General features: G+C 38.6%; 1 protein-coding gene across 5 annotated transcripts in view; it reads left to right on the top strand.

The window, feature by feature from the left end:
• Positions 1 to 20,803, top strand: part of MCF2 (MCF.2 cell line derived transforming sequence) — a 94,051-nt gene that overhangs the window by 70,912 nt on the left and 2,336 nt on the right. For all 5 annotated transcript variants that reach the window (XM_084790498.1, XM_084790499.1, XM_084790500.1 and 2 more), the window contains 8 exons: positions 5,006 to 5,098; positions 6,102 to 6,227; positions 8,114 to 8,335; positions 12,535 to 12,627; positions 15,397 to 15,475; positions 16,718 to 16,781; positions 17,678 to 17,796; positions 19,687 to 19,793. In XM_084790498.1, the coding sequence (XP_084646624.1) occupies positions 5,006 to 5,098; positions 6,102 to 6,227; positions 8,114 to 8,335; positions 12,535 to 12,627; positions 15,397 to 15,475; positions 16,718 to 16,781; positions 17,678 to 17,796; positions 19,687 to 19,793 (903 nt within the window). The remainder of the gene's footprint in view (positions 1 to 5,005; positions 5,099 to 6,101; positions 6,228 to 8,113; positions 8,336 to 12,534; positions 12,628 to 15,396; positions 15,476 to 16,717; positions 16,782 to 17,677; positions 17,797 to 19,686; positions 19,794 to 20,803) is intronic.

Raw genomic sequence — 20,803 nt, forward strand, 5'->3', positions numbered from 1 at the left:
TATTTTACTTAGCATAGTGATTTTAGCTTTATTCTTAATTTCCTGAAAATGACATAATTTCTTTCTTCATTATGACCCAATGAGACTTCACTGTATACCACTGTCCATTCATATGTTGAAGAGACTCTAGTCTGGTTGCATATCTTGGCTACTGTGAATGGTACTGCAGTCATAGATGTGCAAGTATCTCTCTAATATGCTGAGTTAGAGTCCTAGGAATGGTATAGCTGGGTCATATATATGGTAGATCTAGTTTTAACTTTAAAAAATATGTCTATGTGTGTATGTTCATGTGTTTGCAGATACATGTGTGCATGTATTATGTGTGACTGGGGTGTTGAGGCCAGAGATCAACCTTTAGTGTTATTGTTTGTTTGTTTGTTTTGGATAGAATCTCTCATTAGCTTGGAACAAGCTAAGTAGGGCAAGCTAACTGGCCATTAAGTGTCAGAGATCTGCCTAGCTCTTCCTCCCTAGTGTTGGGACTATAATTGTATAAGTGTTGCAAGCCACTGTGCACATCTTTGTTGTTGTTGTTGGGTTTTTATTTTCTCCAAGACGGAGTTTCTCTGTATAGCCCTGGCTGTCCTGCAGATGTTGCTGGTTTCAAACCCAGTGATCTGCCTGGCTCTGCCTCCTGCTTGCTGGGATTAAAGATGTGCACCACCACTGGCTGCCAAGTGCAAGTTCTGGGGTGTCTAGCTCAGGTCTTCATGCTTGCAAAGCAAATATGTTATCAACTAGGCTATTGTCATAGTTATTTGAAGAACTTCCATCATGATTTCCACAGTGACTGTGCCAGCTCAAATTTTTCTGTACTCTGAGTAACTTTTAATGGAATCCTGATTTTTGTTTTAGAATTTTTTCATTTATCTATATGAAGATAATAATAGATCTTCATTTTAATGTAGTTTTATTCTGTCTCTATAGTTTCAACTGCATTCAAATTGCTTTTCTATTCTTTTTCTTCATTAGCACCTGCCACTCATCTTGAATGCTCTCTTGAAATGCCTGTTAATTGTCAGGTTACATTAAAGACAAGCATGTGAAATCTGATGAAAAGTTTCTTTTGTGTTTTTGGGTTTATTGAGAATGGTCCTCAGCCTGGATTGTTTGTCTCAGGTTGTTTCCTTTGGTGTGCTATTGAGAGACAGGGTGTGGGGGGTTCTTACTATATCTATCTTTCGGTACTTTTTCTTCATTTGCTTAGATCTTCCAGACTGCTGTTCATTATAAACACCATTAGCGGCTGTTATGCTTAAGGAAAAAGGATGTGAGCCTCAAAGTTGTTTGGTATATAGATATTCAGCTCCTTGCTTTCAGTATGATGATGTGATTTCAGGTGAACCTTATATCCCATAGTCCAAAGGCCGTCTGATTTACTTTTTATAGAGAATAACGTGGGTGTGCACATGACTCAGTTGTACTTATTGCAGCTTAAAAATTTTTTATTTTAGATTTTATTTTTATTTTATTTTAGATTTTAATGTCCATTTAATTTTGGTTTTGACTTATTATGGTGCAAATAAAATACTATGAAATTCATCCCATTAAAGTAGGAGCTCTCAACCACCCTAATGCTGTGACCCCTTAATACAGTTTGTCCTGTTATAGTGATCCCAGATTGGGGGGTCATTCCTCCCCAGTGTGGTCATGACCCATAGGTTAAGAGCCATAGTTTTAAAGCATACAATTCAGTACTTTAATTGTATTCTTAAATTGTATGGTTATAAACACAATTAATTTAAGAACATTTTTACCATTAACATTTTTCACCCTAAAGTCAGTCATGGTGGCACTGACAGCCCTGAAGAAGAAGGATCTTGAGTGTGAGTGATGCCTGGGATACATAGTGAGATCCTGCCTTTGAAAACAAATAAATAACAGCAACCAAGTAATGGATCAAGCCATAAAGAAGAAAGAGAGATTTATACCACCTTGTACTTTTTAAAAAATATTTATTATTAATTTATTCTTGTTACATCTCAGTGGTTATCCCCTCCCTTGTATCCTCCTATTCCTCCCTCCCTCCCATTTTCCCCTTACTCCCCTCCCCTGTGACTGTTCCTGAGGGGGACCTCCTCCCCCTGTATATGCTCATAAAGTATCAAGTCTCTTTTTGGTAACCTGCTGTCCTTCCTCTGAGTGCTACCATGTCCCCTGGAGGGGGACACCTTGTACTTTTTAATAGTCATCCCTTACATGGATTTTCCCCAATCCATTCATATTTGCCTGTTCTGAGCATTTCATATAACAAAAACACACTATATGGTGTTTTTATGTGGCTTCTTTAACTTAACACAGTGCTTCTCAGCCTTCCTAATGCTGCGACCCTTCAATACAGTTCCTCATGTTATGGTGAACACCAACCACAAAATTTCTTCATTGCTATTTTGTAACTGTAATTTTGCTACTGCTATGAATCATAATGTGAACATCTGATATGCAGATATCTGATGCGCAATCCCAGAGAGTCCATGACTAACAGGTTGAGAACTGTTTACTTAACTTGAGCTTCATGCCACTGTATATAGGATTACTTCATTCTTTTTCTGTTTGAATATTTTCCTGAGTTGTTAGATCATATTTGATTAATATGATTATTAATTGATGGACATTTGGATTGTTTCCATCTTTTGTTTACCATAACTATTATACAAACATTTTAAGAAATTTGATTATTTTATAGTGTATATATGTTTTCCCTGCATGTTTGTTTGTATACTATGTGCATGTAGTGACCTCAGAGGCCAGAAGAGGGTTCTGTATTTGTTGAAGCTGTTGTGAACCACTATGTGGGAGCTAGGAAGCTAACTCAGCTCTTTTGGAAGAGCAGTCATTGCTCTTAACCACTGAGCCATCTCTAGTCCTGTTACAAAAACATGCAGCAAAATTTTCTTTTTCTTTTGTCTATATACCTAGGAGGAATTCTATAGTAACTATATACCTAGGAGTTACCTATGGAAACTTTATGTTATGTGTTGAACAGGATCTTACTATGTAGTCCTGGCTAGCCTGGGATGCACTATATGGATACCATATCAGCCTTGAACTTACAGAGATACATCTGCTCCTGCTTCCTGAAGGGATTAAATGTGTGAGCCACCATGCTTGGTTCTGTTTAAAGGCTAGCTGTTAGATTGTTTTACATAGTGACTGCAGTTTTCTATTACTACCAAGAATGTATGAGCCTGCTTGTTCCACATCCTTACCAACAATTGTTTGTATTGATTTCATAAACACTGAACTTTTTTTCTTTTAGAGGTACTGGGTAAGTCTTTGAGAAGGGGAACGGGGCATTCGCAAACATAAAAACTGAACTGTTTTTGTCTTTTTCCTCTCTCAGCTTATAATTAGACATCATGTGTGAGTTTGACTTTTAGTTTTTAAGCTTTACAAATATTTCCTCTCTTCTCAATTAATTTTTTTGTCTTGAGAAAAATATAGTTCATTATTCTAGTTGGGTTTCATGAAGGAGATCAAATGCATCAGTCTATCACCTTTATGTGTTGGTTGTTTATTCTTATTTGAGTTAGGTTATGTGTTGAATTTTACTCACATCTAGTGAAAGGCCCTATATCTTATTCAGGTACATCCTCCTCCCAGTCCTTTTGTGTTATGCACTTCCCATATGCGCATTCGTCCTCACTACCCCCATCCTCTCCTAACTATGGTCCCTACACTGTTCCCAGGACCCAGTGTCATGACCCCTATATTTATAGTGGCAGCAAGCCAATTACTGAATGAAATGCAGCACCAGTTGATGAAGTCTGTATTTTTCTTGCGATCTTAAAAAATACTCTGTTCTCATACCCAGTCAGATTTATATTTAGCACAACCTATTTCTTTTCTGGGCCTTCGCCTGTGGAGCTGGTCTTTTGTTAATTTTCTTGGACAGTCTGAAGAACGCTTTAATCATTCTAACCTATTGTCATATTTTGCTTTCTCAAATTTTATGTAGTTTATACCAACGTGCATTTATATGTAGTATTTGAAATGCTGTAATTTTCTACCTTCCAAGCCCTTCCTTTCTTCCCTTCTCCTTCCCTCCTTCCTTTCCTCCTTCCCTCCTTCACTCCCTCCTTTGTTTCTTCCTCTTCCTTCCCTTTCTTTCTGAGATTGGATCTCTCTATTATGTAGCCCTAGTTGGCCTGGTACTCACTATGTAGACCAAGCTGGCTTTGAACGTCTAGGGATCCACTTTCCTCTTACTCTTGAGTGCTGGCATGTGCTCTTAAAACTTTAAAATGGTATTCATAACAGTTTTTCCAGTATATTATTTCTCATAATTTTTGTACTATATGCAGCAGTGGTTTTTCTGATACATGTTCCTTAAGATATACAAATGATTCATGTCTTGGTCTAATCAGTGAATTCATGTCTTTGTATTTTTATTAAAATTGTTTAAAGACATTTATTTTTTATGTATATTTTGCCAGCATACATATGTATGTACACACACATACATACATGCATGCATACATACATACATACATACATACATACATATATAATTTGCACACCATATATGTTTCTGTTGCCCATGGAAGTCAAAAAGTGCATTGGATTCCTTGGAACTAGAGTTATGATGAGTGTGTGTCACTGGGTGGATGCTGAGAACTTAACCCTGGTTATCTGGAATTTTCATATATATATTTTGTTTGATTCTTGTGTTCCCTCTACATTTCTTTGTTTCTTTTCTTTTCTTTCCTCCTCTTCCTCCTCCTGCTCCTCCTCCTTCTTCTTCTTTTCATCTATAGCCCTGGCTGTCCTAGAACTCTCTTTGTAGACCAGGCTGGCCTCGAACCCACAGAGATCTACCTGTCCCTGCCTCTTGAGTGCTGGGATTAAAGGTGCACACCATCACGCTCGGCTCCCTCTGAATTTCATAGTTTAAAATTTATTGATTATTATGTCACTTAGATGTGCCTGCCTCTGCCTGCAGAGTGCTGAGTTTAAAGGCATGTGCCACTGTACCCAGCTGATCATTATCTTTTAATGACAGGAATGTCAAAAAAAATTAAAACATCGACTTGGTCTGGATTCCTATTTGCTCAAACCAGTTCAACGAATCACTAAGTATCAGTTGCTTTTAAAGGTAATTACATGAAGCTTTTACTTGTTTCTTTACTTTAAAAATGATTTTGTGTGTATGAGTGTTTTGCATGCATGTATGTATGTGTAGCATGCCTGGTACCCACGGAGGCGAGAAGAGGATATTAGAGTTATAGTCTGTTTTGAGTCACAATGTAGGTACTGAGAATAGAACCCAGCTTCTCTGCAAGAGCCGCCAGTGCTCTTAATCAATGAGCCATCTTTCCAGCACCTACTTAACTGGCCTTTAAAAAAAAGTCAGATCTGGTAGTCATTGCAAAGGAAGTGGTTGACTAGGAAGCACTAGCAATAGGTTGAAAGAGAGCAATGGCCTTATTGACCTGGAAGATTCTTGCGGCGTGTTCTTTCATGGTGTTGTACAAATGGTATACCCAAGATGATTAAGCTGTGTGAATATGGAATGTTAGCTCTTGATCCTCCATACAAGTTTGAGATATATTTAAGCATAATGTTTTATGAAAGAATTTTTCATATTGTTAAGATCTAAATATATATTCATTCATTTTGAGATTGTATTTTTCTATTGTTCTTTTTAGTGAAAAATGCAAATGACACTTCCCTAGTTTAACGGCAAAGGATTAGTAGAAGCTATGTTATGTATAAATACAACATAGTTTCTTTTCAAATGTTTCTCATGATGCTATATGCATCATGGTTGATAAATTAGTATATGTGGAGGAGGAAAACGCATGTAATTGTTTTGAAAATGAATCTCTGATGTGCTTTTGTAGCTGTTGTCCTTTTAGCTCTAAAAGCACTGAATGCCCTTTGTTTTATACTCTTTAGTCATTATTCTATTTCTTTCCCAATTCTGACATTGTTATTAAATATAATGTTAATGTGACAGACAGTATGAAAGAAATTACTCTAAAAAGGACGGTGTCATTGGATTACCGCTCAAAATCACATTAGCTTCAAATTATTCATTTTCCAGCAGTTTTAATATGTGATTAATGTTAATTTTAATTCTTGACTTCTAATTACAGGAGCTCTTAAAGTACAGCACAGAAGGCGAGGGGACGACTCAATTAAAGGAGGCACTTGACACAATGCTGGACTTACTGAAGTCAGTGAATGACTCTATGCATCAGATTGCAATCAATGGCTATATTGTAAGTAAATTGTAGTGATCGTTGGAATTTTAGGGTGTAAGCTTGGAAGAATCTCTTTTTTGCCTCCTGGATTCAATTGGGAAATATATAAGAGGCAGACAAATGGGACTAAAAATATAAGCAGTATTATTGATAATAATGAGTGGAGAACTGGCTGCAGATCAGCAGCCAAATGGAATTTTATGACATTTTCCTGGTCTGTAGCAGCCTGCCTTCAAGTCTGGAACTTACGAGATTTTGCTTGACTAAATACTTTGGTAGGCTAAGCAGGCACACTGTCCCAGAATTGCCCTAGTCTAGAGTAGATATGAATGAAAGGGTCAGCTCCATCCAGAGGGGAAACTTGGGATGGTAGTATATCAAGTACCAACTGGGAATGAGGAAGAGATAGGAGCATTGCTCCAGCTGAAATAGCTCCACATGGGAAATGCAATGAAGCCAAAGAAAAGGAAGGTTCTTTTACGCTGCAACCTCACAACAATGTACAATATAAGTGAGACATGGCATGGGTCAAAGGAAAATGCTACAGCACAGCGAACATGGCTTAAAACCACTCTATTTTTTTTCAAGTAGAAAGACCTGAGTTCGATCCCCAGAAGTCACTTTTATTTTTATTAATTTATTCAGATTACAACTCAATTGTTCTCGCATCATTTGTATCCTTCCATTCTTCCTACCCTCCCACTCCCACCCTATTACCCTCCCCTAAGTCCATGTCCAAGGGTGATCTCCTCCCCCACTTTATGGTCGCAGGCTAACAAGTTTCGTCTTGGTAGGCTGCCTATTCTTTCTTTGAGTGCCACCAGGGCTCCCCTCCAAGGGGAGGTCATCAAATATGGGGCACCAGCGCTCGTGTCAAGTTAGTTCCTGCTCTCCACATAACTATGGAGGATGTCCTGTCTATTGGCTAGATCAGAGTAGGGGTTTAGTGTTTACTACTTGTATTGTCCTTGGTTAGTGCAATAGTTTGAGCAGACACCCCTGGGCCCTGATCCACCCGTTAAAACCACTCTTAAGGGCAGCCCCGTGCCCAGCAGTAGATCGCCCACATGAAAAGAACTCAAATGACAGTTTTTTTGGAGGCTCTTTGTCTCATAATGTTTTATCATGGAATTAAAAGCTTTTAACCTTCAGGGGATTAAACGTTTTTTAATCTATTATGGCTTCTGGTTATATGTTTTTATGGGATTTCTGTTTGTACAAATGTGTGTGTGTCTGCGTCTATATGTGTTTCTTGTGTTTTTTCTTTGGTTCTTTTTCTTCTGTCCTATTCCACTTTGTTTGTTTTTGGTTTTATCTTATTTTAGTATATTATTATTCCTTAGATGCTTGTTTGTTTTCTAAAGAGTGACAGAAAGGGTGTGAATCTAGAAGGGAGGAAAAGTGGGGAGAGCCAAGGGAACTTTGTAGAGTGGTAACTGTACCCAGAATATAGTGTATGAAAAATTATTTTCCATAGAAGAAAATAGAGAGGAGGGCTACAAAAGCAGTTAGTTGCACCCTGACGCTCATGCCACTGTTATATCAAATGGCGTATCCTGCCATCCTGTCCCAGAATTGCTGTATGCCCTAGTCTAGAGTAGAGTAGATCATTATTGAAGTTCATATGCTTCACAGTAATGCCAATTGACTCCTCTCCTCACCCCCACTTGCACCCTGACCAGCAGCCTGTATGAAAATGAGCTTGTAAAGGGTAAACGTACAGGTAAGTACCCGATTGATTTATCCATTACCTCTGATGAAAATGTGATGGGTCCTCAGCAATAAAGTTTTACATGTTGATTTGAGAAAAAAAAATTAGGCAAAATGTGCTTCGGTCAAGCTAAACACAAAGATGTCAACGTCTGACACATGAATACAAATTGGCTTTCATACTTTTATTCTAGGGAAATCTGAATGAATTGGGCAAGATGATTCTGCAAGGTGCATTCAGTGTTTGGCTAGGACACCGGAAAGGTCCCACAAAAATGAAGGATTTTGCAAGATTCAAACCCATGCAGAGACACCTTTTCTTGTATGAAAAAGCTGTTGTGTTCTGTAAGAGGCGTGTGGAATCTGGAGAAGGTGCTGCTAGATACCCGTCGTACAGCTTTAAGCACTGCCTAAAAGTAAGAACACACATGTTGTGCTGTACGATATTGTCTGGTGTGTGGTCCATCGCTTAGGTTTTCTTCTTTAGCTGCACATTCTTCTGTTTAAAAGAGTGTTAAGCTGGCCGGTGGTGGCACATGCACTCAGTAGGCAGAGGCAGGAGGATCTCTGTGAGCTCAAGGCAACATTGGTCTTCAGAGTGAGTTCCAGGACAGTCAAACTTACACACAGAGAAACCCTGACTTGAAAACAAACAAAAGAATTAAAAAAAACAGCAGTGCATGTGTGCTCGTGTTTTCGTACAGGCACATGTTTGCTACAGTGCTAGTTTAGAGGTCATAGGACACCTCAGGCCTTAGTTCTCACCTTCCATCTCGTTTGAAAAAAGGTGTCCTATAGGTCACTGCTACGTACACCAGTCTTGCTGGCCCGAGAGCTTCTAGGGACCCCGTCTTTGCCTCCCATCTTGCAGAAGGAACACTAGAGTTCTAAGCATGTACCACCAACTCTAGCTTGACATGGGTTTTGGGAGTCTGAAATCAGGACAAGAGGTTGGGCCCAGGTGCAGAACATTCAACTCCCCTATCGCTGTGGTCTCAGACATTCTCCAAGGTGCTCTCCAGTGACCTGGCTCACCAGTGAGCACTCCTCCAAAGTTACTGGGTAAAACTTTTGGTCTTGTTGTCAAGAAGCCCTTGTTATAGGAGAACAAAGAGGAAAGGGTTTTTTCCCCTTCTCACTGCACTTTCAGAGTGGAGAAGTGTTGCGCTTAGCATATTCCTCCCTGCCTTTCTTTGTCCTTTCTCCATTTCTTGGCCCCATCTTTTCTGGGTACCCCAAGTTACAACTGGATCTTTCCCATATACATGCTCTCCTTTTCTTGGAATTATTCTGTTTTCTCTAGAACCCAAACTACCATTGTGTCTTGACATTAGTTTTGTGTTAAAATCCGGACACTGTTGTTTGTGAAAGTCATTAGCAGCCCAGTAATACTTCCAACTCACATAAGGTTATAATTGGTAAATTTGGTTATTTCAAACCTAATAAAATTTACCTTTCAAAAAAATCAAATTTAAATTCTAAAAGCAACACATTTGTTTATAGAATAACTGGGAGATAAGAAGATTTTTACCTTCAATTCTTCAGTCACTACTATCTTTGTCATTTTTCCTTTTAGTCATTTTCCATCAATGTTTTCTTTCATGGTTGGCTTTCTCAGTATAGTTGAGAGCTAATGAAAATTTAGCTGTGCTTACATTGATGGGCCTGTCATGGGCTTAAGGGCTTAGTGTAAGGAGGCCACCTGAGAGGCAGGCCCTGCTTTTGATTTTCCTCATATTGCTCAGCCATCTCTAGCTGTATCTGGCAAAATCCCTACCCACGGTCACCCTTGTTCTCCATCACAGCTCATTGCTCCTTTTCTGTTCAATTCTGAACCCACAGTAGCTCCACAGCTTCATCACCAATACCCAGTTACCTTTTTAATATAGTCAACCTCTAAGCCTAGGTATCTGGATAATTTATGACTTTAATAAACATTAGCTGAGAGCCAAGACAGGTTTTAGATCTTGCCATCTACATGTGTACTTTTTGAAAAGGTACTGTACCTTTCTAAGCATGTTTTACATAAGCCAATTTGATTCACATTGTGTTTGTGGGGTGACTTTGTCACTACCTAATGCAGAATTTCTTATTTGTATTGATTTTCTATTTTATTTTACATTCGATATGATGATAGGCATGTCACCAGAGTGTTTCTGAAGTTCATTAAAGTAAAGAAGGACTGATGAGGTAATGAAGCCAGAAGGATTACAATAGTTACCATGGTAACAGAAGGAGGAACTGATGCAGGAAACATTTCAATGGAAGGCAGACATAAGGGCTTAGTGACTTACCAGATACAGAAAATAAATACTACTTGACATTTAAAAGAAGAAAATCTGTCTGTTTTTCTTTGATTCTCTGATATAATCATATCTTTAATAGAACATTAGTCAGTGATGCTTTCAAAATTTTAGCTGAAGATTCCTGGAAAAATGGTGATTCTATAGACTAAAAAAGTAGACTGTTTCTTAGGTTTCATTATGCTTGTTTCCTCTTGCTTACTTGTCATGAGAGTCTATCATTAGTGGTCAGTGTGCTACTAAATAAACCTGATCAACTTCTCTCTCCTGAGATGAATTTTTGTCTTGATTTCATCACACCAAGCTGTGTCTTTCTAATGACTATGTACTATAATGCAAACACTTTGCACCCATAGGAAACCCATATGTCAGGCCACACATAATTGGATAAAGAGATATGGCTTCATCAGATCCATCAGGTTGTGTGCTTGCTTATTATCAACTGTTGTTTTAACTTAACGCATACACATATAGTGATAACTTGGTGTTAGATAAAAATATCTTGATTTCCAGGGAAATCTCCAAATCAATAACGATGCAATTCAAATATAAGAAAGGATGGGAAGCAAAGCCATAAGTTCAAAGCTCATTATGGACTGGAGAGAAGGGTAAAGAGCTTGTCGTTCAAGTGTAAGGATTTGAATTCACATCACTAGTACCTATGTAAAATGCTATGTAGGTGTGGCTGCCACTTGTAATCTAAGCTCTGGGGAATCCCCAGAATAGGCTGGCTAGTTAGTAGCTGTATCAGGTGAGCTCTGGGTTCAGCAAGAGACCCTGCATCTATAGAATGGAGAGCTATTGTGAAAGATATGTGATGTCACCTCTGGCCTCCACACAGGTACATGTACACACATACCCACATACAAGTGAACACACATACAGGAATGCACACAATCCCACAAAAATGTATATGATCTGAACATGCTGTTTAATAACATATCCTTATATCAGCTCTATGAAATACTTACTTTCCAAATTTTATGGTTGAAAAATATGGAATTTAAGAAAAACCTAGTTTCTTACGCAAAGGCACATGACTGATGAATGCTAGAGATGGGTGAAGGTCTAGCCTGGCCTTCTCTGATTCTAAAGTCTGTATGTCTGCTACCTATCATCATATGCTGAAGCATAATTCACACTTTAAAAGATTCAACATAAGTATTACTATATCTTAATATTCGAGCAGAGCTAGATTAGAGTGACGTAAGAAGGATCTACTTGGGGACATTTGAAAGTTACTTTAGATTGCTTCAAAGTGGATATCAGTGGCTCTTTAATTAACGTAGCTGAGTTGCATTTCTAAGTATAACTGTTTTCCTTTACCTTAATGCAGGAATCTCATGAGCACTGACCTTAATGTTTATTAGTTTTAATTAGGGTTATTTTGTGGGTTCACAAGTGGAACAGTGTGATATTCCTTCAGACAATTAGGAAACAATTGAAAGAAAAGAGAAAAGGCAGAGAAAAACTTAAAGAAAATGTTACACAAGGGAGTGAAGTTGTCCCACATGGAAATAGCCAAGGTTAGCAGCAAATGGTAAAAGAAAAGTGTGCAAAGCACAAACAAGGGTGAGAAGAAAGCTGTGGGAGGAGCTCATGCTGCATACCTCACAAGTCTTCCTAGTGGGGTTGAGAAGGTTGTGACCCTTTCAACTTAGGTATGTATTTCCTTTGCTATAGAGGCTGAGGGATTGTTAGGAATAGAAAAAATCTTTGTGAATTTGGCTGGTTTTCCTCTGACCCATACATTTACTATTTATACCTTATGGAGAATAAATTTGTAAGATCAAATTGATCTGGTCAATAATTACTTTAGAAGTCAATGAAATGAATCAGTTTCAGGTAGATTTCCCCCATTTATGTTTAATTACCTTTTTTTTTGTTTTTGTTTTTCAAGACAGGGTTTCTCTGTGTAGCCTTGGCTGTCCTGGACTCACTTTGTAGACCAGGCTGGTCTGGAACTCACAGCGATCCACCTGCCTCTGCCTCCTGAGTGCTGGGATTAAAGGTGTGCACCACCACACCCAGCTTGTTTAATTACTTTTATTTCTGAAAAAAATTTGTTTTATACCAAGTACTGGACTGGAGCATGGCACCTGAGCCCTGAGAGCATATTTATTTCCATAAGAGCACTGAAGTTCTCATTCCTATGGCTATATTTTTCATTTCCATTTCTTATTTGTTGAAAATAAAATGTGTGTTTTGCTTAAGTGAGACATTCCGTTGTCTCCTTTATATTATGAAAGAATATGATGAATGTAATTCCATATTGGTAATCAGATGCTCAGGGAAAGTTTGCTTTGTTGTAGATGGAAGAAGCTGGAATCACAGAGCACGTGAAAGGTGATAACCGCAAGTTTGAAATTTGGTATGGTGAGAAAGAAGAGACTTACATTATTCAGGTTGGTTATTCTTCTTAGAAACCATAATTAGCATTAAGATTTAAAACTTATTTACATATTTATGTATTTATTTAAACGTAATAACCCACCAATTTCTATTGGTATGGGGGCATCCTGTGGAGAGCTTACCATATGCCTCATTCTTAAAGAAACCTGGCTGTCTTTCTTCCACATCCAAGACAAGGTTTCTCTGTGTAACAGACTTGGCTTTCCTGGACTCCCTTTGTAGACCAGGCTGGCCTTGGACTCACAGAGATCCTCCTGCCTCTGCGCCACCAAGTGCTGGGGTGACAGGCGTGTGCCACTGCGCAGCTAAAAAATGGCTGTCTTTATCCCAGAAGCCTAATTGGTCCTCAATTAGGGATGAAGTCGCCATGAATCCCCTCCCACACCAGGTTGGAATGTTGATTGGCTTGGCCTTGTGAAGGCAACCACAGCTGCTGAGAATTCTTGAGTGCAGCAGCAGTCCTGTAACGGCCAGAAACCAGGATTGGTCTGGTCTCCCTCCTGTTCCCTCTTCTGTGATGGTTTTGATCCTTGGGGAAGGCGTGTAATATAGATGACCATCTATGTCTGAGCACTCCATAGTCACTTAACTTCTCTACTGTGAGCTTCTTTGTTACCTTTCAAACACTGTACAGACACACATTTCTGATGAGATCTGAGAGTTGCACTAAGGTAGAGAGAGGTCAATATAGAGAGCAGTTTGACAGTATGTTCATGTAAGAAAATACTACTAGGGCTGGAGAGATAGCTCAGAGGTTAAGAGCACTGGCTGTTCTTCCAGAGTCCTGAGTTCAATTCCCAGCAACCACATGTGGGTCACAACCATCTGTAATGAGATCTGATGCCCTTTTCTGGCATGCAGGTAGGTGTATATGCAGGAAGAGCGCCGTAAGCATAACAACAAATAAACAAATCTTTAAAAAAAGAATAATACTAGTAGATTTACCTTTGGATCCTATGAGCTCCCCAACCATGGCTCTTAACCAGCTTTACAATACCAGGCCTGTGTTTTTTTCTAGTGGAGCAAGACTTAAATATAATCAGAAAGCAGTTGATTTCTCCCATAGCATTCATACTAAGGATTTTAGGTGTGTGTGTGTGTGTGTGTGTGTGTGTGTGTGTGTGTGTGTGTGTATGTGTGTGAAGTTGTCCATTTTGCAGTGCTTTTAGAAGCCAGCACAGAGCAACAAATGCCCTGGAGCTGGAGTTACAGGCCATTCTAATCTATTCCATATGGGTGCTGGGAGTCACAGTCTGGTCCTCTGCAAGAGCAGCACATGCTCTTAACCATGGAGCCATCTCTCCAGCCCCAACATTAAGATTAAAAACTCTGGTTAAGTTTCCAATACCCACAATAGGTAGCTCACAACTACCTACAACTCCAATTCCAGGGGTATTTGACTGCTTCTTCTGGTTTCCATGGGCAGTGAAGGCATTGGTGCACTTAACACACATGTAGGCAAACTAACCATATACATTAAATTAAATCAAATAAGTCTTTGAAAAAGATTTAAAAATCTGCACTGGGAAAAATGTTGGTCACCTTTTATAAAATCTCATGCCTTTCAACTTGGGCTGTTCTGTTTTGTTTTTTTCTTCTTCAGTGAAGTTTCTAGAGTTAGTGTTGAGTTCTCTTTGTCTTCAGCATTCAAAGACTTGAAGATATGACAGTTTAGATTTATTCCTGCCTTTGAGAGAGCATAGTTAAGATCCTGGGCAGGTGTGCTCTGAGGCTCACCCTGTTTCAGGGAAGGGAGAACAGTGAGATATCATGATAGAGTATCTCAATTTCATTAACTTCTATGTCACAACTTGTGGTGGATCCATACGGTATTGTCTGGGACATGATTTGTAATGATTATATTATAATGTTGTATAAACCCTTCTTGGTTTCCCTTATATAATAGTTAGTACCATAGAAGAGACTTACTTTATAAGCACTGGAGACTATTTAGGGACTCTGTCATGTGAGTATCAGTGTTTTATAACATTATGACATAATTGATTTTAGTTTTGAAAATATTAGAGTTTGCTTTGTTTTTACTAAAGTTAAAACAAAGTGAAACACACACATACACACACACATACACACACACACACACACACACACACACAATCTAGTAAAGCAAAAATAAATGAAAAGATCTCTGCACATTCTCCAATTGTTATTCTGTTCCTTGAGACACTTTTAGAATTATTTTGATCATAACATCTCCTCTAATCAGATGGCTGAAGATTAGCCACCTAAATGATTTAAGGAAGTTGCTAACCTTCCGGTTCACTCAGATAATTAAGTTTTATTCCTTCTCAGGTCTCTGATGAGGTTGAAGATCACAGAGCTTACTCTTTTAAATTAAGCTTGATTGTTTAGGGGTTCAGGTGTTTTTAGGTCTAGATAGATGTTTTAAGTTGATAATGATGAGATATGATAGATGCTGATTTACATTCAGATATTTAGACTCACCAAGATAGAAAAGATGTTTTATTCAAGGTTGTCAAATACAAATAGCCAATACACTAAGAATGTAACATTTATATAATGCCTGATTGTGCCATGGTTCTTCTTGCTATACACAGTTTATTTTATATATGTATAATAATATAATGTATATGTAAAACATATTTAAAAAGAAAAAAGAAGCAAAATGGTAGAATTTGAACCTTGTGCTTTATATAGAGACTCGTGTTTGATTGCATTTGTTTTATTATGACAGCATTCCTTTCAAACAGAAACATACTTTTCCCTTCTGTTTTAATTTTTAGGCTCCAAATATTGATGTGAAAATGTTATGGTTAAAAGAAATAAGAAAAATTTTGTTGAAGCAGCAAGAACTTTTGATTGGTAATTTCATCTTTTTTGGGGGTTGAAAACGGAGGGTTTTTTTTCCCACACAAAATATCCTGATTACGGTTTCCCTCCCCTCTACTCCTCCCAATTCCTTTCCACCTCCCCTCCCATGTGCATCCATTCTTTGTCGTTGACTAGTAATTTCAAGCATGCCTTATAAGGAGAAACATAACAACTCCTTAGCTTTGATTTTGTGAAAAGTTTTCCTAGGGATGGGGCTGATCATTTAATAACAACGAAAGGATTTATTAACCTAAAAAAGTAACATTGAGTTCAGAGAGCTTAAAAAATACTAGTTTAAACTCAAAGGTGAACCCTGGTGGTTCAGAACCAGTTGAGAACCAACAAGGTGTCAGTTTCCATTCCTTCCTGGGAGGCGACTGTGAGATGAACCTCCGAAAACCAGTGTTCAGAAAGGTTGGGATGGATGGTTGCACTTTTGAACTTATGCTTAAGAAAAAGAATATTTGTGTGTGTATATATACGTATGTGTGTGTGTATGATGAACATGTAACATGTTCTTCTATGTGACTATAGATGTGTGTATATGCTTGTGAATGTAAACATAGATGGATGTGTGTGTGTGTGTCTATGATATATGTGTACAAGTTTATGTATGTGACTATAGGTGTGTGTGTGTGCGCGTGTGCATGCCACAGTGAGCCTGTGGAGATCAGAGGATCAATTCCATTCTACCCTGTTTGAGGATTGAACTTGTTCTGCTGCTGCATAAACAGGCTAGCTAGCCATAGCGCTTCCAGAATTCTCTTGTCTTCACACTCTATCTTACTGCATGAGTGCTGAGCCCAAGGTTTTTTTTTTTCTTGTCAGTTTAGAGATTCAATGGCAGGTTCTTATACTTGTGTAGAAACTGCTTTGCCCACTGAGCTGGCACCCCAGACCGTAGTACATGGTTTGGACTTTCCAGATTTCTGTTTGCTGGTTAGTTTAAATCCCTGAAATCTCTCTCTCTTCTCTCTCTCTCTCTCTCCCTCTCTCTCTCTCCCTCTATCTCTCTCTCTCTCTCCTCTCTCTCTTTCTCTCTCTCCTCTCCTGTCCTCTCCCTCTCCCCTCCCTCCCCCTCTCTCTCCCTCCCTCCTTCCCTTTCCCCTCTCTCCTTGCCTCCCTCCCCCTCTCTCTCCCTGCCCCCCTGTGGTGTGTGTGAAAGTTATTGGCCTTCAAAGAAGTACAAACCATGACTTCTGAATGACACATAGGCTTTGTTTTATTCTACAGCTAAAGACCAGCAGGAACAGTCAAGAGAACAAGATCAACTTCCTTGTCAGCAGAGGAATGCTCAGTAAGTGATCATTTCTTTTAGAAACAATTCTTTAAATTGTATTCCTCTTTATGAGTATTTTGCCTACATGTACATATGTGCAGTGCATGTGTGCCTAGTGTTTGGAGAAGTCAGAGAGGGTGGTGGATCTCTTACTACTGGAGTTACAGACACTTCCTAGCCATTGGATGGGTGCTGGGAACTGAACTTGCATCCTCTGCAAGAGCAGCAATTGATCTTAACCAGTGAATAATCGCTTCAGCCCCCAGAATACTATTCTTGTCATCTTCTGTTTGTTTGCTGTATGTAGCACCAAACTATGAAATTACAATATATCAGACAACAGCCAGTCTTCTGTGATAGCAGATAACAGAGACACCATGTTTTCTTAGGTCTAAGCTGTATGTTGGAGTTAAGATCTGAGATAGTATATAATTTTCATCGGGACCTTAAGGAGAACCAAGCCACTTTGAAGGTCTTTTCCTGTCTAGATTCATGATGTTTAACGAGAAATAAAGACTTTCTGTCATATCTAGTAGTTGCTGTAAGAGAAGCTGGTGCAAACTTACCAGTGAGAGTAGGCTAAAAATTTACCTTCATATTTATATACATCTTACCTGACATTAAGATGAAAAGTCTTCAGAACAACACAGCCTTTACACATACCTGTCCTGGGTCTAGAAGGGAGCGGTTTTATCTTTACATAAGAGGAACCTGCTGGCTTGAATCCTAGGACTTCAGTTTTTGAAGCCGTTTCATATTATCAGCTATTGTACAGGATTAAATAAGGGCAGACAAGCTGTTGGAATGGACTCTCAGCTTATTTTTAACACATAGTATTAAGATCGACCATTTTAGTTTCTCACTATTCTTAGACTATGCAAAAGCTCACCTATTTTTATGTGTGACTTTTTCAGAAAGCAAGAGGAAATTTTTATAAATGTCATGGAAGCAGGAGCAGAACTGGAGCAAACCAGTGCCATGGTGGAGTTCAGGAAGGCAATTGTACCAGTTCGGGCAGAAGCAAGTTCCACAGGTATATGTCTTGGTTATCTCAAGATGCGATCCATAATTATGTGAATTTTTAACTCTTGTTCCTAATTTGTAAAAAAGAATCTAGCCATGTCTTATTTTTGTATAACAAAAAGGAAGCTAACCTGTTTTAGGAAGCTTTTAATTCTTGCACATGAAAAACACCCTGGTGGGCATTACCGAGCACTGATTTTCAAAGTGTGGGTCCTGGACCCATAACATTGGCATCACCTGGGAAGTTGCTATATAGAAGACAAAGTTTTTGGCTTTCTCTGCCTCAGATCTTTGGGTGTTAGGGCCAGCTACCTGAATTTTGACCAACTTTCTATACAATGCTGATCCCTTGTAATAGAGAACAGACAAATGAATACAACATATATATTGGCTTTGATGGATATACTGTTCATTTACCATTGGTTTTGTGTCGAGAGCTGGGATATTTGTTTTTTTTTTATGAGAATTGTATCATTTGAAATGATTTTATGCAATACATTTGGTTCACCAAATGCTAACATGATCAGTGTGCATCAGGGGTTTTGTAGAGCTGCCATCTTTACAATGGTAGGAAGGTAGATAATTCAGCAAGCAATTAAAGTGTAAGGTGGCTAAGGATAGTAAGGAGATACAAGATGGTGTACAAACTTACAAGATCTCTGGAATAACTTTGGCAACAACAGCATAGACTCCCAGAGAAATGACAAGTACTCAGTATTTGATATAATAGTCCTTAACCCTACATGCTAAGGTGGAACAAGGAATGATGACCTTATTTAGTCTTTAGTTATCCATTTAGACTTTAGCTCCCTCTCAGATCACTATGTTGTAACTCCCAACCCCGTCAACAAAGGGAGAGTCTAGTATTAATTTCTTCATTTGACAAGTAGGGAAATCACATCAGAGAAGGCTGATCTAATGTTTCCAAGGTGACATAAATAGTTTACTACGGCCAAAATGGGATTCTGTAAGTTTGTGACTTAAATTTGCCCTAGTTTCTTTTCTGTTGCTTTGATGAACTACTTTGACAAAAAACAATTTAATGAGGAAAGAGATTGTTTATTACAGTTTACAATTCCAGGTTACAGTTTATCACAGCATGGAAGTCATAGTCATAGGAGCTTGAAGCAGCTGGTCACATCATGACCACAGTCAGGAAGCAGAAAGAAAGAAATGCATTCATGTTATTGTGCTTTCATGAATAGCTTGCTTGGATAACTTTCTTATGCTTGAGAAGTCCAGGGTTCCAAACCAAGAAATAATACTGCCTACTTTCAGGCTAGGTCTTACCACACCATTTAAGGTAATTAAAACAATCCCCCACAGACTTGCTCATGGGCCAACATTATCTTGCCCAAACCCTCACTGAGACTGCCTTTCCATCTGATTTGAGCTTGTGTCAAGGGGACCATTAAAACTAACAGTCAAAGATTACTTTATCTAAATCAGTTCATTAAAAAAAAGAAATCTTGTACCGCTTACCCAAAGCTCAGTTTGGGGGCGGTGGTGAGGGGTAGATACAGAGTCTCACTATGTAGCACTAGCTTGCTTAGAACCTGCTTTGTAGACCAGGCTAGTCCTGGACTTGTAGAGATCTACATGCCTCTATCTTCTGCATGCTGAGATCAACGGTGTGCAGTGCCATGCCTGGGTACACGTAGGCTTTTATAAAGCATAGAATGTGTAATGCATGCTTTCTGCGTACTAAGAGAGACAACCTAAGCCAAAATAATATCAACACCAGGCAGAATCTAACAAGTATTATTTGAATGTAACAAATAAAAATATGATAGAATTAACATTCAGTTTTTGTGTGTGTATCGGTTGGGGGTGGGGAGGAGGTAAGAATGATAATATATTCTAGAAATGTTTAACTGCTACACTTGTCATTTTCTTGTAGCTTGGATTGAGATGCCACCATCTCCAGAAGGCTCCGCAGCAGCAGAACATTCAAACAACTATATCTACCGTACTTACAATGACAATGGAGAAGATAGGTCTCAAATGGTTAGTATGGCACACTACATCAAATTTCCAGAGGCACTTTTCCTGATGAGATAGACAGGGCACATAACGAACAGCTCTTTGTCAGGATCCTTGAGGTTTATTGAATATATTCCATAGTGAAAAGATTTGAAGTGAATATTGTAAGCCTTCCGAAATCACTTCTTTATGTGGAATACATCTCAATTACACACAGAATGCTACTAAAGTTAGTTAAATAACCAGTTTCCAAATGCGTAGTCTCCTGCTTTAGGCTGTCCAGTGCTAGGCTTATAAATGTATGGTTTTGAGCTGGGTGTGGTGGCGCATGCCTTTAATCCCAGCACTCAGGAGGCAGAGGCAGGCGGATCGCGGTGAGTTCGAGGCTAGCCTCATCTACAAAGAGTCCAAGACAGTCAAGGCTACACAGAAAAGCCTTATCTAAAAAAGAAGAAGAAGAAGAAGAAGAAGAAGAAGAAGAAGAAGAAGAAGAAGAAGAAGAAGAAGAAGGTGATTTCGCGACTCTGTCAATCTTAGCTTAAAAAAAAAACCTGAAGTGTTTATTTCATAACATCTTTCTGTGTATATGGAATTTTTAAGCTTAATTTTTGAAACTATTAGTTTCACAAGAAGGTAACAAAAATACTACTGAATTGTCTTGTGTTCCCTTCATATAGTTATCTCCGTGGTAGCATCTTCTATAATTAGAGGAGAATACCAAATCTTGGAGATTGACATCAGTGCTATCCACAGGCTTTACTCAGATGTCACCACTTCTCCATATGCTTTTGTATATGTGTATATGCAGCTCTGCATAATTTTGTCTAGACCTATGTTTTTCACCTAGGAATGAAGGATAGACCCAGGCGTATGAAGCTACAAATATATTTTCGAAATTACTTTGCACAATTATTTCTTTTTTTAAACACAATTATTTCTTAGTTAATATTAACACTACTAGTGTGAGAAAGGTTAGATTTTGTGGGTTATAATTTAAAGAGGAAGAAATTAAGGGCTGACAAGAAATTTGTCTT

This window comes from Acomys minous, assembly GCF_964271855.1.
Source record: "Acomys minous genome assembly, chromosome: 7".
NCBI classification, from domain to species: Eukaryota; Metazoa; Chordata; class Mammalia; order Rodentia; family Muridae; genus Acomys; species Acomys minous.